Source organism: Neltuma alba, unplaced genomic scaffold (assembly GCF_004799145.2).
Source record: "Neltuma alba isolate B1F8T4 unplaced genomic scaffold, ASM479914v2 tig00005994_pilon, whole genome shotgun sequence".
NCBI classification, from domain to species: Eukaryota; Viridiplantae; Streptophyta; class Magnoliopsida; order Fabales; family Fabaceae; genus Neltuma; species Neltuma alba.
Genome location: NW_021634308.1, coordinates 83,952 through 110,252, shown reverse-complemented (window position 1 = coordinate 110,252; position 26,301 = coordinate 83,952). Strand labels below are relative to the sequence as shown.

Here is a 26,301-nt window from a genome sequence, read left to right as displayed (position 1 = left end):
GCAATAAAAGTGCATTTGGTGAGAAACAGGCGAGGTAGTTGGAATGACGCCCTGATACTATTTGTGCCCGCTCACTACTGTAGTGATGTTTGTATGATGGTGGCCACTGCCAGGAAAAAGACGAAAAAGGAGGGTGGAGCCTTTGTTCGGCGATCCTCTGGTATGTTGTTGGAATTGAAAATAATCTGTGTCACATGCACGTCTTAGTATTTAAGTGCAATATTTATTCCATTTCGTTACAATTTACAGTGATGCTTCAGTAGAAGCTCCATTTCCGTGGCATCTGAAGACTGGAACATGATGTTTTGGAAGCTGACCTTCGAAATTAACATCAGCAAGGCGGATGAAGTAGTTGAAGCTGTTATTGAACTTTTTTCCCCAATATTATATCCCTTTTCGTTCAAAAAAATTAGAGGATTTGTTCAAGTGATCATAAATCGGTACTATGGACGAAGCATGCCTTCGATATTCATAATAACGTTGTGGATAAACCAATTGGAAATTTGGAAGTAATGGACCTGTTTAGAAATATCATAGCTTTTTTTTTTTTTTTGTTGCCAATTTAAAGTTACCAGAGGTTACTGATCATTTCAATTTAAATACATGTATGTATAGCGTCTACGTCGAATGCATCATCATTATGTATCGCCCACAAAGGGGGGAAAAAAAAAAAGGATGCATCATCATTAATTGTGATGTCCCCATGGCGTGTTTTTATATTCAAATCGCACTTGGATCAATGGGGTATACTGGTCTGGGGGCTTAAGGTCTCTGGTTTCCGCTTCAGTGTAATAGTATCGGTCCAAGTCCAAGTCCAAGACCACCGGATCTTTTATTTTACAGATTCCTATGATATTGTCATTTCTTTTAAAAGAAAACTTATATTTAAAGTCCAATTTCATTTATTTTTTATTCAGATTTTAGAATATATTTTCATATGAATTTTATGTATTAAATTTATTTAATATTCTCTGTGAAAAAAAAATCGAATCAATATTCTTTGTGAGGTCACTGGTTCATGGTCCATTCATTAATGTGTAAAAAATGAAAACATATACCGTTATTATCTTTACTGGCATGAATTTTATTAATCATCGCCTCATATGAAAATAAATTATTATTTTTTTCCAACATAAATAAATTTAAAAAAATTAATGTTATTGACAAACTCAATTATTTTTATATATTTTTGATATCTTTATATGGGTTTTGTCAACTTAATTAGTTTTTTAGCCTTAATTGATTTAATATGTTTTATTTGAATTACTCTTCCGGTCCTAATTATAAGACCCAATTGACTTATTTGAGGAGATTAAGGAAGTAAGTTAAGTTAGTTATTTATAATAAATAAGTGTTGTCATTCCTAAAATATCCTTGCTAATTAAGTATATTGGCTAAAACTATCATTATTAGAAGGATTATCTTGGAAAAAAATGCATAAATATAAGAGAGAAAATGGATTGGGTCTTATAATTAGGACCAAATAAAAAGTCAAATTGGGTCTTATAATAAGGACCGGAGGAGTATTATTTTTTAGGGGCAAAATTGTCATATTTTAGTTTAATTGTGACTAATTGATTTTTGAGGACAATTAATGTTAGCTTATCCTTGAATTTTGTTTACAGGTTTTAAAAGTTTTAAAAATTAAAATTAAAATTAAAAAAATATAATTAAATAATTAAAAAAAAAAAGGGAGCAAAACGTTGCGTATTGCTCCCCACACACAACGTTTTGCTCCCCACCCACCTAATAACCCCTAATATATCCAATAATTCATCACCTTCGTCCAGAGCAACGCACACGCGAGGAGACAGAGACGCAACAGTGGCGGCGGCGAAAAAGAAAAAAAAGAGGACCAGCGGCAAGGAAGAGAGAACGAAGGACCATAGCTTCACGGCAAAATCACTCCTCCAGATTCCATCTTCATTGTTCTTCATGGCTGAACCGAATTGAAATTTTGGTGGAGCTGTGGTGATGGTTAGGAGCAGCTAAATCCTTCCAATTCTCTAGAGCAATGGTTATGGCTTGAACTTAGAGCTTCAAAGAGGAGTTTCAACTCTTCTAATCTTTACTTCTTTCATTATAATTATGATTTCTAGGTCTTAAAATGAATTTTATAATGTTTGAATGGGCTGTGATGATTTATATTTGTATTGAGATTAGTTGTAGTTGTTAGAATCTTTGATTAGCATTTAACATTATGCTGTAATTAGCTTTAATTTCTTTACATTGTACTGGGTCAGACTATGTTTTGAAATTATTGTGAACATTTAGTGGTAATTCAAGGTGGCTTGGTTATTGGACTAAAAATGTTAATTGCTTTTCTTTGATTTTCTTTTTGGCTAATTGTTCTGAAACAGTTTAATTGTGAGTAATGAATATGCAAGGTGGCTTGGTGTTGATTATTCTAATTAAACCGAGTCTAAGGGATGGCCCTTAGAGTCTTTTGAATTTAGTTAACTCCCAAATTAATTGAAGTAATGATAGCCTAAATCATTATACTAGAGAATTGCTCTTCCATTTATTGTCACTTGTTAATTCACTTTACTTATTTCATTCATATCCATTTTATAAACTAAAAATCCAAAAATTATTTACTCATTTTACATCCTTTTAAATTTTGCCAATTAGTTAGTTAAAAAGAAAATCAATCCCTTTTCAACTCAATTCTTTGTTTTTGATATTTAGTTGTTTAGGATTTCAAATAAAGGCTCCTCAAAGTGAAACGACCCGAGTTTTGCACTATATTGCATTGTTTGGATTTATTTTTATTGGGAACCCCAAGGCAAACGACAAAGGCTCTCATCAGTTATATCTCTCTCTCTTTTTTTAATGTTAGATCGCTTTTCATTCAAAAAAAAAATTAGAGGATTGTTCAAGCGATCATATATTAGTACTATGGGTGAAGCATATCTTCGATAGTCAAATAACGTTTGTGGATGGAACAATTGGAAACTTGGAAGTTTCCCAGTTAAAAAAAAAAACAAAAGAAAAATTGGAAACTTGGGAACTAGTGGACCTGTTTAGAAATACCATAGATTTTCTTGCCAACTTAAAATTATCAAAGGTTAATGACTACAGTATTTCAATTTAAATACACGCATGTATGGTACGTAGAATGCATCATCATTAATTGTGATGTCCCACCAATCTGTTTCTAAGAAAAAACGTACAAGACAATTAAACAATTAAATATAAGTAAAATCTCACTTGTATCAATGGGATAGTCCTTAATATAAAATATTATTTGATTTTTATTTTGGTCCTAGATATAAGATCTCAATCTACTTTCTCTCATATTTATGTAAATTTTTTTCAATATAGTCTTTATAATAACTATAGTTTTAATTAACACACTTGATTAGTAAGAATATTTTAGAAAAAAACAACACCTATTTATTATAAATAACTAATTTACTCCTCCGGTCCTTAATATAGGACCCAATTTTGAGTTGGTTTTGGTCCTAAATATAAGACCTATTTCTTATATTTATCAATTTTCTCTAAATTACCTCTATGGATTCTCCCTCAACCATAATTAAGTAGAAGAGAAGAGGAAGAGGGAGTATTAAGAAAGATGATTATGGTGTTTTAAGAAAAATGTGTCACTTTTCTTATAATTAACCAACTTACCTAACTTCCTTAATTTAATCAAATTAGTTAAATGGGTCTTATATTAAGAACCGGAGGAATAACTTGTTTCTTTAATCTCCTCAAATTAGTTAACTGACTCTTATAATTAGGACCGGAGGTAATACATAATAATAGTGACATGTATAAAAGTACTGAATTATTTTAATTTTATGGATGCAGCAGTCATTAAACGTGAAAATATAGATACCTATAATGAGTTTTTGGTTCATTTTTGTCTCTGAACCAATGTGGCGTTACTTTTGGGCTTCTAGATTCGTTTTTCTGGTTTTAACATTTTTCTTCTTCTTCAGGGCCTTTATCCTTTTTGGGCCATTTATGACAATGAAAATAACAGCTTTGCCCTGCGTGTTATTATATACTTTGGGGCTCATATTGTTTTTTTGGATCCATTTGTAATTAATCTGGGCTTATGTTTGGGCCATTTATTTCTTGAAATTCTTTGTTTGGGGTCATTGGGCTAGTTGCGGCTTTAGGCGATATTGTTTTAATTTTCAGTAATTTCTAGTGCTGAATAAATATTCATTGTGTGTGTTTTATTAACTCTTTAAGATAAACACCAATAGTCAAGTCAGATATCCCAAACATATTATTCCAAGTCCTTGTCATATGATTTTTCTCCCCATAAAATTTGTATTTACTTCTTAGTAGATATGATAGCGGATTTTTATGCATTGTTTTATTTAGTTAATGATAAATTTGTTTTCGTTAAAACAGATACGGTAACGAATATATAAAAATTAAATATAGGTGTTAAATTTATTGCCTCTGAATATTTGAACTTGGTCCCCTCGGAAATATAAGATTTTAATTTATTTTGTTTCTCATGTTTATTCATTTTTTAATAAAATTTTTGTAATAGTTGTATATGTTAAATATTTTATTAAATAACATTTCTAACTAATATACTTGATTAACAAGGATATTTAAAAAAATAACACTTATTTATTACAAATAACTAATTTAATGAATTTTATTAATCTACTCAAATTAATCAATTAACTCTTATATTAAGAACCAAAAATAATATCACTAGTGTGAAATTTGCTTCCAGGTGTTTATATGGATACATCACAACGGAAAATACAGGAGATTGATAAATGTTAAAAAACAACGAACAAATAAGATAATACCTCCAGTTTTTAATATAAAAATTAGTTAATTAATTTAAGTAAATTAAGAAAATTTGTTAATTTAGCTAGTCTTTAACGTAAAAACTAGTTAATTAATTTGAGTAGATTAAAAAAATTTATTAATTTAGTTATTTGTCATAAATACACTTGTGAATTATGTGTATTAGTTATAACTACTACTTGATGAAATTTTTGACATGCCTAACTACTATAAGGATTATTTTAAAAAAAATAGATAAACTTAAGAGACAGAATGTATCTGGTTCTTATATTTAGAATGAAATTAAAACTCAAACTGGTTTTTATATTAAAAATCAAAGATAATACTAAATAAAATTATTAAAATACATTGTATTTCCCCGGGAGAAAGTTTTGCCGTCTCCTCTCCATCAGTGCCAATGACGGATCAATAAAACTTCAAAAATCAAGGGAAAATTTCAATTAAAACCGCGGTTGGCACTTAATTTCAAACAGTCTTCAAAATAATTGTTTCTCACCACCATTAGCTATTTATAATCTGTTACTGCACATTATTCAACTATCAATTTCAATCAATTTTTAATAATAATAATAGACAGTATATGTTAACAATATGAATTTGCAGGTTTGTAATAGAAATACTAGTTTTCATAACATTAAATTGTCATTTTCCTGCACAACTCTAATTTACAAATTTATAATCCGAATACATATTTTCACAATTGCAAGTTATCATTTTTCTGCATGTTTTGTTTTCATATTACCCATTTCAATACATTCACCCATTTTCCTTTAAGTTCTCATTTCTTAAGTTCCTTCAATAATATATTACAGTCAGGGTTTATCCATTCTCACCCACTTTTTAAAAATCATTAACATCTCACATTTATTAATTTCAAAGAAGTAGAAGATAACAATATCTCTTTAAAGAAGAAGATAATAATCTCTCTCTAAACTTAAAAGCTATATCAGATTTTTTTTCCCTCACTACTTATTTACCCATTCATTTAAACACTTATTTCTACATTATTCAACTATCACAATCCAACTATACTCAACAAGTCAGCTTAACATTACCTCACCCACCAAGCTCTCTTTTTTCCCCTTTTTCTTCTTCCTTTTTAGCAGATACAGTTCACAGGGCATTTCTGTAAAATGGGTTGTACAATTAATTTCAATTTACCCCCTAGGTCCTTAAAATTTTAGAATTTTTTGGGGGCTATCTAAAATTAATTACCAACTGCAATTTCTTAGTTGAAATTTTCCCAAAAATCAAAACCGAATCAACAAAAACATATAATTGAAACCGTAAATCAATAATAGCAATATACAGTTAGCAAAATTAAAAAAAAAAAAAAGACGAATCGCGGAAATGGCCACTTTTTTTAGTATAATACTATCCTCAGTTCCTAATGTAAAAGCTCATTTAATTTTTATTTTGATCATAAATATAAAATCTCAATTAACTTGTTTTCTTATATTTATTCATTTCTTTAAAATAATCCTTATAATAATGCTAGTTCTAGATAATATACTTGATTAGTAAGTACTACTTCTGGTCCTAATTATAAGATCTTATTTGTAGATACAAACGAGGTCTTATAATTAGGACAAGAAGTAGTATATTTTAGAAAAAATAACACCTATTTAGTATAGATAACTAACTTAACAAATTTTCTTAATCAGCTCAAATTAGTTAACTAATTTTTATATTAAATAATATGTTGTATTGAGTTATATCACACGCTATGCCAATTATGGACTCATCAGTTAAGACAGTCCTGTTAGTTTTCACTAAAAATGAGCAACCAACGATACCAATAGTGTATGCATCCATACTACTAGTATCGTGTTTTACATGCGTATCGATCGGTCTTCAATCATAAAATTAGCCCACATGCACAAATAAAGCTTGTGATAGCATCATTAGCTGACAAGCTTGCCTTCCGCTTTTACAGCGAAAACATGTAGCAACATGTCTTGATGTTGATTATTACTACCGGTTCTAATTATAAGACCTTCTTAAGTTTGTCAACTAATAATAAACAATATCTTATAGTTAGGACCGGGGGTTGTAGTTAAAAATGATTGTTTTTTTCTTCAGGTACGAGTGCAGGAGATAAATATACAAGTGACCTATGATAATATTGTTAGTTGACCATTAGTCAAAGTTGATAGAATTTATTTTAATTGATAAAAGTACCCGATTAACCAGTCACGCGACATCATCAATAATCTGGGTAATCAACGGAACAATATTCAAAAAAGAAAAAAGACGATTGCCACAAAACCAAAGAAAGCCTGATGCAGCAGTAAAAAAATCATGGTTCTTCTCAGATGCAAAAATAATCGAGCTTCAGTTAATGCATATTTGGATTTTTGTTTTGGCAGCGGACACATGGTAACTTCATCCTTTTTTTTTTTTGGCTGAGCATGTATATTCTCCTAGTACATAATTCTATTTGAGACACCGTTATACGCTAAATGTAGGTATCTCTCTTGGTAGGTATTCATGTAATATGTAACTTTACGCTTTCTATTAATATTATACGCATTTTATAGTCTACTTCTATGTTGATAATCTGAATTTTTTTTTGGTACAATGACAATTTGATATTGATCATATTTATGGGCCTGATTAATTTTTGGTTTTACAGATCATTGGGCCCAAATCCACTTTAAAGCCTGGACCAGGCCTGTCAGCGGATTTGGTGAGCTTGTTAGGGCCCATTCGTTACTGGGCCCAATAAAGTGGAGTATAAGCCTGAGGTCTCATCACAATGCTTTGACCCAAGAAAAATCATATTTTTAAATAATTAAATAAAAGCTTCCCAAATAAAATTTTCTAAAATAATTTAGCTTTTGTATCCATTTTTATAATAAAATATAGAGACCTCGACTTTTTTTTTTGGGAAAAAAATCAGTAATGAAACAAAGCGGAGGACATGAATGGAAAATTAAGAAAACGAAGTAGAAGACTCAAATGATTCAAAATAAAAATGCTCCCTGTGGTAATTTCTGAAGGCCAAGATTGTGGCATTTTGATTCACTTCAATTGTCTCAAGGAGACTCATATACATAGACAACAGTCCCAATTTTAGCAATGCTCCTTACTTATTTGAAAACTAAAAGTAAAAATCATCTCATCTCATACTTAATATAAGACTTATTTATATAATTTGATTATGTTAAGAATGTTTGACAAATTAAATAATAATAAGAAATATGACATTTTTTTTAAACACCATAATCATCTTTCTTGATACTATTTCCGGTCCTAATTATAAAACTTTGTTTGGAGACTACAAACACAGTCTTATAATTAGGATGAGAAACAGTAATTAATATCCTTTTTTCCTCTTCTATTTAATTATAGTTGAAGAAATATCAATAGGAATAATTTTTAAAAATTGATAAATATGATAAATATATCTATATTTAGCACCAAAATCAACTTAATAATTAAGTTCTATATTAAAAACTCGAAAGAGTATCAAATTTGGATCGTGTTATTGTGTTCCGGTCGTCCTTTTCACACTTGCAGCACACTTGATTAGGGGTGTTCATGAAACCCAATTGCCTGGTGTGCCCGCCCAAGCCCACCAGAAAAAATATCCTGCCCAGCCCAAAAAAATCCAGCCCTAAGAAAAAATGAACATTTTTGAGGTGGGCTAATCACGGGTAGGACCGGGCCGTGGGCATAGCATGCAGCCCTGCCCATCTGGCCCTGCCTGAATTATATATAATTATTTATATTATAATATTATTTTTTCCAAAATTATACTATATTTGTAGTGTAATATTAATATATTTTATTTCATTATATTCCAATACTCAAAACAAACATTACTCCCTTATATTATTAGACTCTACATTTTTAAAATTCTATTTTTTTTTAAATATACCACATATTTTAACTTTTTTGAATTACCTTACTGTGTATTATAATTGTCTTTTAACTTTTTCAGGTTAATATCACTTTATATGTCATGAAATGATACTAATTATACTAATCTGAATGTGACGTATAGATCTCTGTAAATCATATTAAACCATAAGTTAATAATATAATTGAACATGTTAATATAGCTTGTATTCTTTTTATATGCTTTGTCATTTTCTTAATTTTGTGGAGAGTGATGCAAATTATTTGATATTTAACGTTTTAATTACAATTTTTATCGTTTTGTTTTTAATAATTATGAATGTTGTTTAATTCTTGAAACATAGATGTTTGTTGAAACATATGGTAATATTTTAAATTTCATAACTCAAGTTATAAATTTAGATAAGATACGCCCGTCCTATCCAGCCTGCATTAGCCCAGTCCAAAAAAGGTAGGGCTTTTACTGGGTAGTGGGCTGCATTTTGCAGCCCGTTCATCCTTCGCGCTGGGCATCGGGTAGGGGTCCTATCTTGTCCAACCTTGTCCATGTAGACCTCTATACCTGATGATGAATTGCTGGGTTGAAGAGAAAATCATTTTGTGGATAATGATAGTTTTTCTCAATTTTTAATTTGATGTCTGTATAATTTCTTTTAATTAAACATGGTAATTTTGCTTTGTATTTTTTAATGCAAAACGAGGGGAGAGACCCTCTTAAAACATCCTACCCAGTGTCCCTGTGGGCACCCTTGTCATCTCGCAGAAGCAGATCGAGCTCACCATCCGGATTCCAAACAGACAGTGCGATCGTGGTAATTTGTTGAGCGCCCCCTTAACTTTTGCATAGGGCTAATAATACTAACGACAAAATTACAAGGAATCAGATTTGAAAAAAAGGATTTAATTATCCTAAGGTTTCAATAACAAGTAAACATCAAAAATAAATTGTTATTTCTTATATTGAAAGTTATTATTATGTGCCGTTTAATTGTTAACAGACTTTAAAGTAATTATTAGATCCTTTCCTCCTTAAAACTCGTTTGCAATTCCCTCAAATTACAAAGGCTCATGTTGCTAACAAATAAAATTAGTGCTTTATTGAAAAAAAAAATACAGACACACAAGTACTAAATTAAAACTTGAGATAAATGGTAGATAATTGGAAAACGGTTTACCTTTTACAATGCAAAGTAAGTTAAGCTAATATTTTTTTTTAATTATTTAAAATTAAACTGTAGTTTTATTGGAATTTTCCCTTTTTCAAAATTATTTAAAATTAAATTAAAAGAGGAGTAAGGGAGGGAAACACGCAGGAAGCGCACGCTGCAGGAGGTAGAGAAGGCGGGACCGCGGGAGACTGAGAGTGGTGAGTGCGGACAACGGACGGACTCATTGAAATCCCTTTAAAAGGGAAGAGAGGGAGGGAAACAATCCAGAAACGCTGTAGTGGAGGAGAAGAGAGAAAGCGAGAGACAGAGATTCTGAGGACGCCGGCGATCTAAACATGAATTGGCTGCAGTTCTTGTTCTTTCCTATCGTGTTCTTCCTTCGTTCCTGCATCTGGCTGATTGCTCTGCCCTTCAAACTGTTCCACGCAACTGTAAGAGCTTTCAGGAATTTTTTTGCCGCTCGATTTCTTTTCTTGCGCACTTTTCTCATTTGCGATTGTACGATTCTTCCAGGTGCGGGAGTTGCCTTTCGTTCGCTGCAGAAAGTGTCACAAGCTCTGCCTCAAGGTATTTCTCGTTTTGTAGTTACCTCGTAAACTTTTGCTAAATCAGCCTCCGTAGTTCAAGTTAGGGCACTGAAACTTTGCTACCTTGCTGCGGTATCTGATTGTAAACTGGTGAGCACTCTGAGACATTTTCTTTTTTCTTGTAGCTGTTTAATGCGTGCTTAACTCTCTGAAAATCTGATCTGATTTCTTCACCTCCACAAAGACCTGTTGTGGAATTATGATTCGGTGAACTCATACGTGAGCTTGAGTGCACTGAACTCCGATTCACTGTTGTGTTAGCTTAAAAAATCCATCTGATTCATATGCCACACGTAAGTTGACTCACACGCTGCACTTTCGTCCACTTAGCAGTTTAATGCGTGCTCAGCTCTCTGGAAATCTGATCTGAGTTATTGACCCGAATTTTCTGTGAAATTGTGGTTCTGAAGTGATTCTCCGCCGAATTTGTTAAAGCCAGATCATTGTTGAGTTCGGATTACTGCTTTGCATTAACACTAGTTCCAGGTCTAGCCAAGTTCAAGCTTGATTCCGCATCGGACTGTGAAAATTCACTCCTGTCCGTCCTATATCCTTAGGATCAAGTTGGAGTTCCTAGTGTTGGTCAAGTTAGGCATAGGCTGAATTCTGTTTCTGAATTGCGAGAATTCTGATGTTAGGTGTTTTCACCGTACTCATGCATTCTTAACTGTTACTGTCGCTGTGATTTTGGAAGCTCTTTGGATGGATTTCATATACTGTGGTTCCTTGGCTGGATTCTGAGTTGCATATTTACGTGCTAATAAATGTACAGCATAACGCAATAAAAGTGCATGTGGTAAGGAACGCAGGCGAGGCGGTTGGCTATGATGGCCCGAAACTATCTGTGAGCGTGCATTATTGCAGTGATGCTTGCAAGAGGGGGGCCGCTGCAAACAAAAAGACGAAAAAGGAGGGTGGAGCCTTTGTTCGGCGAGCCCCTGGTATGTTGCCGGAATGGAAAAATGATCTGTGTCACTTACACGTCTTATTATTTATGTGCGATGTTTATTCTGTTTGGTTACAATTTACAGTGATGCCGGATTTCCATGGCAACTGAAGCCCGGTACATGATATTCTGGGACCGTACAGTTGGAAATGCAGACCTTCGAAACTGACATCAACCCCGTGGATAAAGTGGTTGGAACTGTTGTTGAGCCCTTTTTTCAATGTTGGATCTCTTTTCATTCAAAAAACAAATTTAGAGGATCGTTTAAGTGATCATATATCAGTACTGCGGACCAAGCATGCCTTCAGAATTCATAATAACGTTGTGGATGAAACAATTGGAAATTCGGAAGTAATGGACCTGTTTAGAAATATCATCGATTTCTTTTTTTGCCGAATTAAAAATATCATAGGTTACTGACTACTTTAATTCAAAATACATACATGTATGGTATCCGCGTAGAATGCATCGTCATTGATTGTGATGCTCCCGTGAATGTGTTTTGAAGTGGGAAAAAAAAAGAAGATAAAACATTTAAATAATTGAATGCAAGTAAAATCTCAGTTGGATCGATGGGATATATATAGCGACAATGATATCAATAAAGGTGCTGAATTATTTTAACTTTTATGTGTACCGCAGTAAGTAGAGATGAAAATATGGATATTTATGACACTTTTTTGGTTTATTTTTGTTTCCAAACCAGTTTGGTGTTATTTTTGGGCTTCTGGATTTTCTTTGCTGGTCTGAATATTATTTTCAGTTTCAGGGCCTTTATCCTTTTGGCCCATTTAGGACAACAACAAAAAAAAAGTCTTTGCCGCAAGCGAACTGGAGGAACTTAAAAAAAAAAAATCTTTAAAATGTTAATTAATTAATAATCAATTACAAGATGAATTTCTCTATCGTGGCTGAAATGTAAATTCCAAGTTAAACTTGCATGAAATTTAGGATTGATGCTAAATTAATAATTTTATTAAAAAAAAAAGTTAGATGTTATAGAAATAGTTCTAGCCTATGGGTTTAGACCCCAAGTCGCCTTGCCGACATACTTAAATCTTAAGTTTGGCGTGTGAACACGAAAGTGAAGTGAGAGAGAAAACACATCATGCAAAAAAAAAAAAAAGAAATTTGGTTAATTGGAAAAAAAAAAAATCAAAGCCGAATCAAGAAAATCAAAACCAAATCAACAAAAATCAAAGCCAGCAGATCATAGAAACCATAAATCAATAAAAGCAATATAGAAAGAGATGTTATAGAAACTAAAGTGAGATAATTTTTCAAGTTAGTTTTTAATTTGTAGTCTATCCCAGAATATCCCTATATCTTTTTCTTTTTTTTTTTTGAGCAAACAGAATATCCCTATATCTATATGGTGCCTGACAACAAATCAGTGCATTTATGGAAAACTTGATATGAGATACCCTGTAGAACTTTTTCTGGGCCAAAGTACCCAAGAGAAATAGGTATTTGACAAATCCGCCCGCATCTCTAATTTTAATCAATATTAATTGATAATATGGAGATATCTAAAAAGAAATCAAATGATTTGCATTATATTCGGGATGAGGTATGAAATTGTTATTATTATAGGTTATAAAAGAGGCTGTCAAACGCTAACCCTAAACTGATCAAAACTTGAACCCTATAGAGCTCATATCTCTCCCCACATTGTGCATCTGTGGCCCAGATTGTCTAAGCCGCCATGGTTGGTTATTAGCTACCATTACTGACTCGAATATTTCTTCATCGATATGCTTACTATTTAATTACTCTCTTCTTTTTCTTGTTCGATTAAACTCGTTTATACGAACCCTCCTTTCGGATCACTTTCTTCTGCAGACTTTTAAGAGAAGGAATTGTGGGCGTAGCAAGCACGGTCGTGGACACGTTGATTTTATTCACTGTTCCAACTGTGGCAAATGTTGTCCTAAGGTATTTTCATTCCTCTTTTTTGATTATTTAACATAAGAACTAAATAACCAACAAAAAAAACTAGTTTAGCTGCTTATTTGTAACAATTGGTCTTAAACTATTCTTTTTAATCATCTGTATTAAAACTCTCATATGTAGGAATCCCTTGCAATAAATAAATAGGGATATTTTGTAGAAAAAAACTTAAATTTGTGAAACACAGTCAATTTAAGTTTTCTCTAATTAGTTCTTATATTAATTAGCAGAGGTAGCACTAAAATTGGGATTGTGACTGTAGGACAAGGCCATCAAAAGGTGCATTGTGAGAAATATTGTTGAGCAAGCTGCGATCAGAGATATTCAGGATGCCTGTGCTTACGAGGGTACGTGCTACGCATTCTTAGGATTCTTTCATTTTTTCGGAACTATTTTTAATTACTTATTAATTAATAAATTAATAATTGGATGCAGAGTACAAGCTTCCAAAGATGTATATCCAGATGCAATATTGTGTGTCCTGTGCAATTCATTCTCATGTGGTGAGAGTTCGTTCTCATGAAGAAAGGAGGAATCGCCAACCACCACAACCACAACAGTTTACTAGAATCACGGTATGTTAATTTATTTCTGGTTTATAGTAATGTTTAATACGACAGTAAAATAGAATCTATGAATCAACTGTTATCATCCCTTGCATTTGGATTCCTTAAGCACTGATATGTTTAAGAGATTATTTGTTTTTTGAACAAATATTTTTAAAAATGCTTTAATAAATGTTATGTTGTTGTTCAACCATTTAAAAATAATTAGAATATGGGAAAAACAAATTTTTGATTATTGCAGGAAATGATTTCAAATAGCTTATGATTAATTTAACGAACATTTTCAAATAAACGGTGATTTTTTTTAAAAAAAAATCACACTTTTGGACAATCTTAAAATCACTGCTAACAAGCGTCCCGAGTGTATTTTTCAGCATTTAGTTCCTTCAAAGTCATTTCTTTCTTTCTTTTTTTTTTGGCGAAAAATTTCTTTTCTTGTTTCCCATGCTTACTATGTGTGATCAAATTTATATGGTTGTTTATAGGATGGTCTACCTCGTGCTGCTCAACCGGGACAGCCACCTCGTCCTCCCAGTGGTGCCTTCAAGAAATCCTAAAATTCCAATTGCGTCTGTCATCATCGACGTTCGTTTAGCTGATTAAAGGATTATTCTATTAAAAGATTCCAGTCCTATGTTGCATTTCGTTGGCCAATATCTGCTACTTAGTTAAAAATACTTGCCCCCGTTTTAACATGACCTTTTCAATCAGTATAACTTGTTTTATTTATGCTTTTCCATTTGCAATGAGCCATTAGTCGTTTTCAGACTCAAATACTTCTCTGTGCTTCATTCCTTTTCTCCATACTTAAGTTGGGCTTTTATATTTTGGATCTACAAGGGCTTACTGGCCCTTCCAACCCACTAAGATTGTTTAAGGGAAGAAACCTGGTGCAATTTTTGCGGATAATATCAGTTCCATTCACTTCTAGAACCTCGTTTGACATCACAGATAAACAATCGAATTACGAGAGCAAAGCCCTGTTTCCCTTCCTCAGGTGCCTTCTCAATTTAGTGTTTAACGATCAAACAAAGATATTTTGTTTCAATTTGAACTCCGATAATTATAATTCCTTCACTCTCATTCATCTCATCTAAAAATCCATAAATTAACATGGGTCCTGATAGAATGCTGACTCACACCTGTTCACTCAAATCAAATATCAGATAAGAAGCCCTAATTTCAAAAAATTTGAAATTTATGCCAAACTTCTTGTTCTTAAGCATAGTAGGTGAGTCCATATATACCACGTTGGTAAAAGTGAAAAAAACGTCCAATACAGCAAGTTAAGCTTTTACTGAAATTTGTATATGGCAATGAGAGTTAACTAGTTAATGAAATTGTAAACAACTTGGAATTCTTCATCACTAGCAAGAGAAAGCATCAGCATTGAGCTCAGAGAGCGCATAAATAAGAGTTTTAGAGATATCCTTGCCACTCAATTGGCCAAGTCAACCAAATGAACCAGGTCAATGAAGTAGAGCGAACTCAGCACTGTCCAAGTACACCCATGAGAAGAAAGAATCCGACAACTACCAGTAATCTCCACAAGAGCACATGCCATTTTTTAAATGATGAAACCTGGTAGAGTCTCGCACTATAATTTCTCGATTCTTTATCTTGGATATGAACTTGAAGGCAACATGACAATCACTGCAAACCCTCAGGTTCTTCATCACCCTTATGGGCACGCCCTCTTGGGTGTTCATTAAACCAAAAGCAATGGCCAATTTTTCACTATGGTGTGCCAAGTTATATTCTTTCTCCTCATTATCCATGTCATGCAAAACGGAAGCAGTATCAGGGACATAGCCATGGAACTTCATTTCTGAAGTTAGTTCGTCTAGATACAAATCAATCTCCACTGACATTGGGTGGGATTTTCCACCCTGAGTGAACTGGTGAACTTGATTCTTCAGTTCTACCCAACTAATACCAGGTTCTTTCTTCACCTTCCTGTCTCTCATGGCTTTCCACACTTCGGAAACATGCTGCCAACTCTTAGCCGCGGCATGAATGTTTGAGAGAAGAACATAAGAAGCTGAGTCGTGGGGATCTATCCTAATAACTTCTTCAGCAATTTTTCTTGCCATTTCAGTATTCTTGTGGATTTTGCATGCAGATAGCAATGTTTTCCATATAATTGCATCAGCCCTCACAGGCATTTCTCGTATCATAGCCACAGCATCCTCCAAACAACCAGATCTACCGAGTAGGTCAACCATGCAGGTATAATGTTCTAACCAAGGCTTGAGTCCATACACATCGACCATCAAATTGAAGAACTCGAGCCCCTTGTCCTTCAGTCCACTATGACTGCAAGCATATAGCAAACTCAAGAACGTAACCTCATTTGCCTGAAATTTTTCTTGCTCCATTTGATGAAAGAGTTTGATAGCCTCTTGCCCCTTCCCATGAAAACCATGAGCAGCAATCATTGAGCTCCATAATACAACATCTGGTTCCTCGCATTCTGAGAAAGCTTTGACGGAGTCTTCCAGACATCCACATTTGGAGTACATACTAACTAGTGAACTAACTACGGCAACTACAGAGCTAGCTCCTGCTTTGACTGCTTCAGTATGAATTTGCTTCCCCTGACCAAGGGTGGCTAACTCTGAACAGGCACTAATCACACTCACAAAAGTAATCTTATCAGGCCTAAAACCCGCCATCTTCATCAAACAGTAGTGATTCAGAACTTCCTCAGCATACCCATTTTGTGCTTTTCCAGCAATAAGTGTATTCCAAGCAACAACATTATGAATTGGCATTGATTTGATAATATTTTCTCCGTCTTGCATGCTTCCAACTTTCATATACATATGAGCTAAAGAGCTTCCCACAACCAAATTAAGCTCAAACCCACATTTCATCACATAAGCATGAACTTGCATTCCTGCTAACAAAGCTCTCAAATGTGCACATCCCCTAAGTATGCTACCTAAGGAGTACTCATCAGGCATGAATCCCGAGTTGTTCATTTCTGAGAACAATGACATAGCCTCCTCATTCATTTCAAACTGGGTCAATCCTGTGACCATTGCATTCCATGTTGCAACATTTCTCTCCGACATTTCATTAAACAACGTATTAGCACTCTCAAAATCACGATTTTGAAGATATGCTTTAATCATAATGTTACACGACATTGTATTCCTCTTGGGCATACGATGAAACAAAGTCACACCTGTCTGTAGGTCTCCAAATTTTGAGTAGAGGTTCAAGAGATGATTGGAAATGAACTTGTCCGAGGAAGTCCCGGATGTGATTATCAAAGAATGGAGTTGTTTCCCTAAGGGCATGGACTTTCTCAATATGCATGCTTGGAGTAGATGAGAGAACAGATTGGGTTCTTCCCATATCTTAGGTAGAAAGAAATAAAATGCTTCTTTAATGTATCCTTTGTTACAAAGGCTGACAAATTGCTCTTTGAGATACACGAAGTGCCCTTTTTACAAGTGAGATTTCAGAGAAATGGTGGAGAAATGTGAAACTCGACTTTGAAAAATGGCAGCCACATAAGAGATGTTAAAATGCGGAGGACAAGAAGCGCCCATGCATTTGCTATAGGCTTGTTTAAATTGCCCTTTCATACATAAAATGAGGCTTTTTCAAGTAACAAACCGGAAGAAAAGAAAATATCCCTCAAAATGCTGCAGAAGAAAAATTATTTACCCAAACACTATAGTTCTTCCAAATTTTTTTAATTTGTGCCTTTCGCCCTCCGAGCTAGTGGTCTCCCTCCACCGTCGCCCCCCCGCCTCCACCCTGACGGACAGATGTTCGAGGGTGGAAGAGGGTTGAGGACGGAGAATTTGCCTTGTGACGGAACCCACCACGAGTCTCAGCGTTGCTGCCACTTTCATCCTCTTCTTTTGTCTGCAACAACCATTTCTGTATATTGTTCTCCCTCACCAAAGCCCTTCGCTTTTGCCAGTCGGAACTAGAGTTTCAGAGTTCAGACTCTCAGTATTGATTTTCTTTGGGTGAAGAATATGGATTTATAATTTATTAATTACGATTAATATTTGATATAAAAAATAAAATAAATTTATTTTTTGAAAAAAACTGATGAAATAAAATTTATTTACTATTAATTTGGTAAATAATTATTATCTCAATTTTTTTCTTGCCTCTATTTATAATATAAAGTAGGGAAAACAATATAAAAAGAAAGAAAGTGGTGCTTAATTTAATATTTTGTAAATGTAATCGAATAGCTAAAATGTACTCGTATTAGATTTTCTTTTTTTTTAAAAAAAAGCTATCAAACTTGCGATTATCAATACATTTATTATTATTGGCTGTTTAACACTTATTATTATCAGTTCATAATTTATTAATAAATAACTTGTTATTATCAATACATTTCTTCTAATTTACTGTTCAATACTTATCATTATTAGTTCATAACTTGTTAATAAATTTTTTGATACAATGGCATTTTGTTATTTAACTATATTTGCAAAATATCAAATCAGGCATAATTTCCTTCCCTACAATTTTGAAATCTTAGATACCCGAATTGAAATATTACAATTTTTAACTTCTTTTTATATCATTTTCTCCATAAAATATGATTGATATTGATTCTGTTCAAATATGAGATTATCTTTTTTTTTTTTTGGCCAACACATTGACTAGATTAAGGGGGGAAAGATTCATCTTACCTAATTCTATGCCTTTTCCTATTTGTTTTAGTTCGGTGGAGTCAAGCTGGATTCTCAGGTCCTGTTTGGTGCGAAATATTGAAAATGGGGGATAGGAAGTAAGATTATAATTGAAAAAAAACCATTAAAAAAGTTTTTAGCATGATTAAGTACTTGTTAGATGAGATTAGGCAAACCTATGAAAGTAGTATTGGAGAATACCAATTTTCCCTGTAGTATTTCTCAATCCCACATATATGAGTTTGTATAATCCCATTTAATGAATAATCACTCATGTTAAATACTCTTTTAATAGATTTTTTCGATCCTAATTCTAATTGTTATCCCTCATTTTTAATAATTCATACCAAATGGTATCTTAGTGTCCGATGGCAAGGATGGGCTTCAGGTTGTTTCCTTTATTCGCTGGTCTGCTTGCTTATGTTGATTCTGTTTTGGCCTTCATCTTGGTTGCGCAATGTTACCGGTTATATAACAGTGTTCTATTGCCGATAAAAGTTGATTCACTTGATAAAAAGCTTACTCATAACCCATAACATCGCATATTCAAATCCCACTATCGATTGATGTAAAGACTTAATTAGTAAACAATTTGTATGCAAACCTTGACCTTAGGAAACCTCTGAACACTTTGAGGATAAGATTTTAAATTTTTCTTGAGCTTAGAAATCAATGGAATTTTCCATCCTTAGGAATAAATGGAATTGGCCATCCCAATTGTTAAGAATACAGTTTACAATTTTACATCCAGTAAACGCATATACCTAATTAATGGACCACTCCACTGACCATATAGATAAATGCCTCACCTCAATTCACCTTCTTCAAAATTACCCCCCCCCCCAACTCTTTAAAATTGTCAATTTCTTGCATTTGTCCCCCCTGGGGGCGGCAACCCCCGGGGGGGATGGATCAAATTTAACACAGAAATATCCAAACACACACAAGCTAGGTTATTATTTATGACCTCCTTCACAATGCCTTGCACTTGCTATAATGCAAGGATGTGACTAAAAGACTCACTGCAGTAACAATGATGTACATGAAAACTGAACAATTTAATAATATATAATATAAAAACTATTAAAAAAAAGAACTATTCATAAGTTACAAACAGTATGGTTCACTTCTCAAACTCCTTACAATGAACATGGTCCACTGTCACTGTCAATGACAATGTCATTCACAAGTCCTTTGGTCATAGACTCACAGTTCACACCTTCACTTCAACTAGGCTCCATAGTAATAATAAATATCAGACAACACTCCATATATGTGTGCACGCGCGCGCGCATAGTATAGCATGAATTGCTCATGTACTCCTTAGTTTCCCTTGCAGTTTAACCAAGTATGGTCACCATTAGGTTTGTAGCAAGGCCAGGGCAGATCAAATACAGTAGGTTGGAAGGCTAGAAGGTCGGTAAACGGAAGTTCTAACTATGTGGGAATAACCTGATGGGTGATTGTAGCTGAACTTCACCCCTGAGCAGGCCTTGCCGAGTTCGGTGCACTGCTCATGGAAGCTGCTAATGGGACGAGCAAGACAGGCATCCCAATGATCGCTCTCGGGCATTGTCTCGGCAACAGTGTAAATCCCTCTAGTGTCTGTGAATGCCTGGTAATTTAGAACCTCCCCGGACTTTGTGAGGCAAAGAACAGCAACCTCAGCACCTGCATCAAAGCAGTCACAGTCACATTTTAGGAAAACTAACAGAATATTGATAGTTAATCATGTTATGGATTGATCTGCCAAATCTGAATCCTAGGTCGCATCAAGCATTTGAAATACATCTTATTTTTCATTTGTTTTGCTGGAGAAAGGGACTAGTTTCACTTCCAGAGGACAATAATATTGCTATTACCTCTGTTGCATTACTCTTCAATTATAATCCTGGGAGGCAGATGGAATTGTGCCATCAAACTGATGAGCAGTATCAACCAAATCAATTACTTGGTTCAAATGTGATATTATTGGTGAACAGAATTCAAATACAGCAGGTTAGAAAGAAAAATCAATTCGATAAATTTTATTCAAGTGGCAGAATCAACGTACTAGGTTGCAAGACCCCACAATGTGTGAATCGCAGTTACATAAGTGGTATTTTAAGATGGAAACTTGAAGGTTTTGAGTATTCAGATTGTTTGAATAGTTTTTCACCGATTGCAAAAATGAAAATAAATCAGATGATTGTGAGGAAAACCCTTGAGCTGCCCCTAGTTTCCCAATGTAAAATCATGGAGATTACAACTTACTCCAAGTAGCTTTGGCCCTAGAATAGAGAACAATAGGAACAAAGTTATTTCAATAAATCAAATCCATCAAAAGCATATAGTCTTAGTGAATGAGACAACTATTGACTGCAAAATCTAAGCGACACAAACACTTTTCCTGATTCACATCCTCTGTAGAAAACAGGTTGTTCCAACAAGTTTAGTCTTGAAAATATTCACTACTCAAGGGGCTCCAATGCTAACTCTAATGAAGTCAGTTGTAAGGACAGTAAGGCAGTCTACTACATTCATACCTCTCTGCCTGAACTTGCCTGAGTGGAATGCAGCAATGTGACCCAAAATATTCTGGTTGTTGATAAATATAAGCAAACAATAGCAATTGTGTTGCAAGAGAATGCGAAGAAAATGGTTTTGAAAAGTGAAATATAATTTATTAAAATTGTATCCGGATGATTCACAAGGGCTCTAATAACATTATTACAAAGCTCCTTCCGAACTTCAATCCTTGCCATCGTTGGGAATCACAAACTAAAACATTGGGCGAAAGGTGAAGTGATACTAATCAGTCAGTGAATCGATTTTTATTTATTTATTTTTTTAAAAGAACTATATCTTTGCCAATGATTAAAGTTTAGCTTGACGGATTGGTCAGAATGGTAACTGGTTAAACTAAAGTCATGTCATTCCAACGAAGCAGCAAGCTTAAAGCAGGCTATCAAATTCTTCATCAAGGCTTGCAAGAACAATCGAGTAAAACACCAAGCCATCTTATGACACGGATTCTACTTCAGCTTTGCTAACAAATTTTATATCTAAACCGAATATAAGATTGAAGAAATCGCACGCATCCAACAAATCTTTAGATCAAATAAGCTATTTGTGACTGAAGATGAAAACAGTGGGGTGACCAAATTGAAAGGCTGAAAATTCAATTGCAATAATGCTTGATATGAAACAGATGGTACAAAACTAAATTAAGACTCTCTTTCAACCTATTTCCACAGCCCCTATATAACCAAACTACCCTTCAGCAAGCTCATAAAAGCAGGATCATCAGCTGAGTCCACCAGTTGAGGAAAAAAAACAATGCAATTCAATTAAAATGAAAACCAATTTCGGCATAAAATCAGAAATCCAATTGGACAACCCAATCAGAAGGACACCGAGGTGAAAGATAGTGCTATTTTTTTTTGGGGGGGGGGGGACCTTCTATAGAAGAATTGCCACAGACATCACAAACAACTCTGCCATGGATTTCACCAGTCCAAGCTGAAGAACTCAAGACGAAGAACACCAATAGAATAAGACGTATTCCCACCTTGAGCCGCTTCTTCCTCAGAGCTTCCATGCTTGGAATCTTCTTTCACCTTCAGAAGAAAATGACAACACTATTTTGTAATCACTATTGATTATCTTTTTGAGGATTTTCCCCATCTTCTAACTTCTTATTCACTATTTCTATTTCGGCCGTATAGAAATTTCATGAGTTATCACATAAAAAAACATAAAATTTTCAGATTTTTAAAGAATTTGTCTTTGATATTTTTCATTTGAGATTATTTTATTTTTATATTTTCTATTTAAAAATTAAAAATTTGAATTATCTTGTCTATTTGATCTTTTATTAAAAATTATTATAACAATATTTAGAACTCTATTAATAACATTAATGAAATTCTAAATATTACTAAAAGAGTTGTTAATCACATTAGTTTTTTGACAAATTTTTTTTACGGCATTAAGAATAAAAAATTACAACATATTCAAAAAAAAAATCACAATCATAGGGACAAAACAATAAAGTAAAAAAATACAGACTCAACTACATCAAAGGCTAAAACAAGTTAATCACATTATAAAAGTTAAAAAAAGATCTTAATAAATAGTTACCAGTTGGTCAGTGAGACAGCTTGATGGTTTTCAGGGGGAAAAAAAATAATTAGAGGATATCATTGAGTTTACCAGGCTTTACACGTTATATTTGTTATGTTTCAAATATTCAATATGTTTGATGAAATTATCCTTTTTGAAAGGAAGCACCTCGTCCAGCCGGTGGAGCTTGAAGCAATCCTCTTTCAATGGCATCCTGTTTTTTTTTAATTTTTATTTTTTTGTTTACGCAACTCTTCCAATTAGTATAGTCTGTTTTTCCTCTTGCAGTTCGACGGTTACATCTTTCCAAGTTCATCAATTTTCAATGGTTCCCTTCTCCGAAAAATGTTTCTGAGTTGTGCCCTTCCACTTCATCAATGGCGGCGTTTTTTGAGGTGTTTTATTTGTTTGAAATATTTATTGAAATAAAATGACAAATGCACAGATATGTTATAGAAAAATTATAAATAAAAACCTCAATATGTGAAATTACAATCTTCGTTGCAATTTTCCTATTTATATCTCTTACGTGAGATGCCAAACTGATTTTTCAAGTTCGTTGGGCTTTTGTTTTTCTGTTTAGGCTCGTCAAGTGATCTGGGCTTTAGCTCTTCTGGGTTTTTGCTGCAATGTAATAGTAGAGGTCCAAGTTCTCCGGATGTCCTATTTTAGTTATTATTTGAGTAAAATTGTCATTTCCAAAAAAACACAAAGAAATATAGTACCTTCTATCTTTATATAAGAGGTTATTTAATTTTATTTTAGTTCTAAATATAAAATCTCAATCCATTTTATTTTTGATATTTATCTTTTTTTTAAAAAGATAATCCTTATAATAATGGGAGTTTCAACTAATATACTTAAGTAGCAAAGATATCTTAAGAAAGATAATACATATCTATAACAAATAACTAATTTAACTTCTTTTTTATCTACTCAAATTAATCAGCTAGCCTTTATATTAAGAAGTTAAGATAGTATTTAAAATCCATTTCAGTTTATTTTTTATTTCAGTTATCAGGATATGAACCATCCATACTTAATTTAAATTTATTTGATAGTCTCTGTAAAGAAATTATCAATATTCTTTGCAAGCTCACTGGTTCATCGTCGGGGATGATGTGTTGAAAATGAAAACATATTCCGTTATTATTTTCACTCTTATGAATTTTATTAATCGCCACCTTATATGAAAATAAACTAATTATATATTCTTGGTTTATTATATTATGGCATGATTATCAATTTAGTTTAACTCATTTTTGGGAAAAAAATTTTATTTAATTTAACAAACCAGTTTAAAATTGTGCGTTGGTTTAATGTCAGTCCCAATTGATGAACTCAAATCATTGTCACAGTGCTGGTATTTTGTGTCTACGAAATTTTTAGAAATATAAAAAAAAATATTATTTTTTTTATTTACAAAATTTTATATATACTTTTCGTCAATTTTCTCAAAGTTATTTTTGAGGGGGAAAAAAGCTTAAATTGAAGGGATTTAATTTCATTAAAATTATATTAAAAGGGGAAGGGGGGAGCAAAACACAGGAGAAACGCACGCAAGCTCCACTCGTGTTAGGATGCGGAAATTAAAAAATTAACATTTTTCAATTTTTTATATATCTTTTAACTTCTTATTCACTATTTTTATTTTGGGTATATAGAATTTTTATGAGAGTTATCACATTAAATAAACATAAAAGTTTCATATCTTTTAAGAATTTGTTTTAGATATTTTTCATTCGAGATTATTCTACTTTTTATAGTTCATATTTAAAAATTTGAATTATCTTTTAATGATGAGCTACATTATGTCATTTACAGCTCTTATAATAATATGTACAACTCTATTAAGAATCTTAATGAAACTACAAATATTATTAAAAATGCTGTTAATTACGTTATTTTTTTGATAAAGAAAATTTTTATTGCATTACAAATAAAAAACTACGACATATCAAAAAAAAAACAATCATAAGGACAAAACAATACAGAAAACAAATACAAACTCAAAACCACATTACAAACTAAAAAAGTCAATCACATTAGTAAATTCAAAATTAAGAAAACTTGCACATTTTAACATTTTAATTTAGTCATTATGATTAATTTAGAATTTTGTAAGTTTAAATCATCATTTGAAATTTTATAAATTCAACCATAATTTTATTAGTTCAGCTAAAAAGAACTAAAATTTTATTGGAAATTTTCTCTCCTTTTTGAATTATTTAAAATAAAAGAGGAGCGAGGGAGGGAAACACGCAGAAAGCACACGCTGGAGGAGATAGAGGAGTCGGGAAACAGAGTGGTAAGTGCGGACGACGGACGGACTCATTGAAATCCCTTTAAAAGGGAGGAGAGGGAGGGAAACATGCCATAAACGCTGGAGTGGAGGAGAAGAGAGAAAGCGAGAGACGGAGATTCTGAGGACTGATAGACCACCTTCACGCCGGCGATCTAACCATGAATTGGCTGCAGTTCTTGTTCTTTCCTATCGTGTTCTTCCTTCGTTCCTGCATCTGGCTGATTGCTCTGCCCTTCAAACTGTTCCACGCAACTGTAAGAGCTTTCAGGAATTTTTTCCCCCTCGATTTCTTTTCTTGCGCACTTTTCTCATGTGCGATTGTACGATTCTTCCAGGTGCGGGAGTTGCTTTTCATTCGCTGCAGAAAGTGTCACCAGCTCTGCCTCAAGGTATTTCTCGTTTTGTAGTTACCTCGTACACTTTTGCTAAATCAGCCTCTGTAGTTCAAGTTAGGGCACTGAAACTTTGCAACTGCGGTATCTGATTGCAAACTGGTGAGCACTCTGAGACATTTTCTTCATTTTGTAGCTGTTTAATGCGTGCTTAACTCTCTGAAAATCTGATCTGATTTCTTCACCTGTATTGTCTTATGGTTTGCTGAACTCATACGTAAGCGTGAGAGCATTGAACTTTGATTTGCTGGTTTATTGGCTTAAATAAACTTGTTGCTTTCCTGTTCTGAAATCCCTTCCCCAAGTAATATGATTCACATGCCACACGTAAGTTGACTCACAGGCAGCACTTTCGTCCACTTAGCTGTTTAATGCCTGCTCGGCTCTCTGGAAATCTGATCTGAGTTATTCACCTGAATTTTCTGTGAAATTGTGGTTCTGAAGTGATTTTCCGCGGAATTTGTTAAAGCCTAACCATTGTTAAGTTCGCATTGCCGCTGCAACACTGAGTGAGTCTATTGCATTACACTAGCTATTGGTCTAGCCAAGTTCAAGCTTGATTCTGGATCGGACTGTGAAAATTCACTCCTGTCCGTCCATATCCTTAGGATCAAGTTCGAGTTCCTAGTCCTGGTCAAGTTAAGCAATGGCTGAATTCTGTTTCTGAATTGCGAGAATTCTGATGTTAGCTGTTTTCACCGTACTTATGCATTCTTAACTGTTTACTGTCACTATGACTTTGCAAACTCTTGGATGGATTTCATAGTTGTGATTCCTTGGGTCCATTTTGTTGCAATCACTGATATGAACCAGAATTTTTTCCTGAAACGTAAATTCTGAGTTGTTTACGCGCTAATAAATGAACAGCATAAGGCAATAAAAGTGCATTTGGTGAGGAACGCAGGCGAGGTAGTTGGGAATGACGCCCTGATACTATTTGTGCCCGCTCACTACTGTAGT

The 26,301-nt window shown here is 33.5% G+C and overlaps 2 protein-coding genes and 1 pseudogene across 2 annotated transcripts; 1 reads left to right on the top strand and 2 right to left on the bottom strand.

Annotated features, from left to right (window-relative positions):
* Window positions 1-10,153: 10,153 nt before the first annotated feature.
* LOC114749238 (40S ribosomal protein S26-3-like) lies at window positions 10,154-14,424 on the top strand. The gene is made up of 6 exons (XM_028937729.1): window positions 10,154-10,249; window positions 10,332-10,385; window positions 13,194-13,286; window positions 13,564-13,648; window positions 13,737-13,876; window positions 14,353-14,424. The coding sequence occupies exons 1-6, from the start codon at window positions 10,154-10,156 to the stop codon at window positions 14,422-14,424; spliced, it is 540 nt and encodes a 179-aa protein (XP_028793562.1).
* Window positions 14,425-15,399: 975 nt separating this feature from the next.
* Window positions 15,400-25,017, bottom strand: LOC114749239 (pentatricopeptide repeat-containing protein At2g41080-like; annotated as a pseudogene).
* On the bottom strand, window positions 19,754-22,120 carry LOC114749241 (uncharacterized). Its single transcript, XM_028937730.1, has 2 exons — window positions 21,979-22,120; window positions 19,754-20,211 (listed from the first exon to the last, which is right to left on the bottom strand). The coding sequence occupies exons 1-2, from the start codon at window positions 22,118-22,120 to the stop codon at window positions 19,928-19,930; spliced, it is 426 nt and encodes a 141-aa protein (XP_028793563.1). The 3' UTR covers window positions 19,754-19,927.
* Window positions 25,018-26,301: the final 1,284 nt, after the last annotated feature.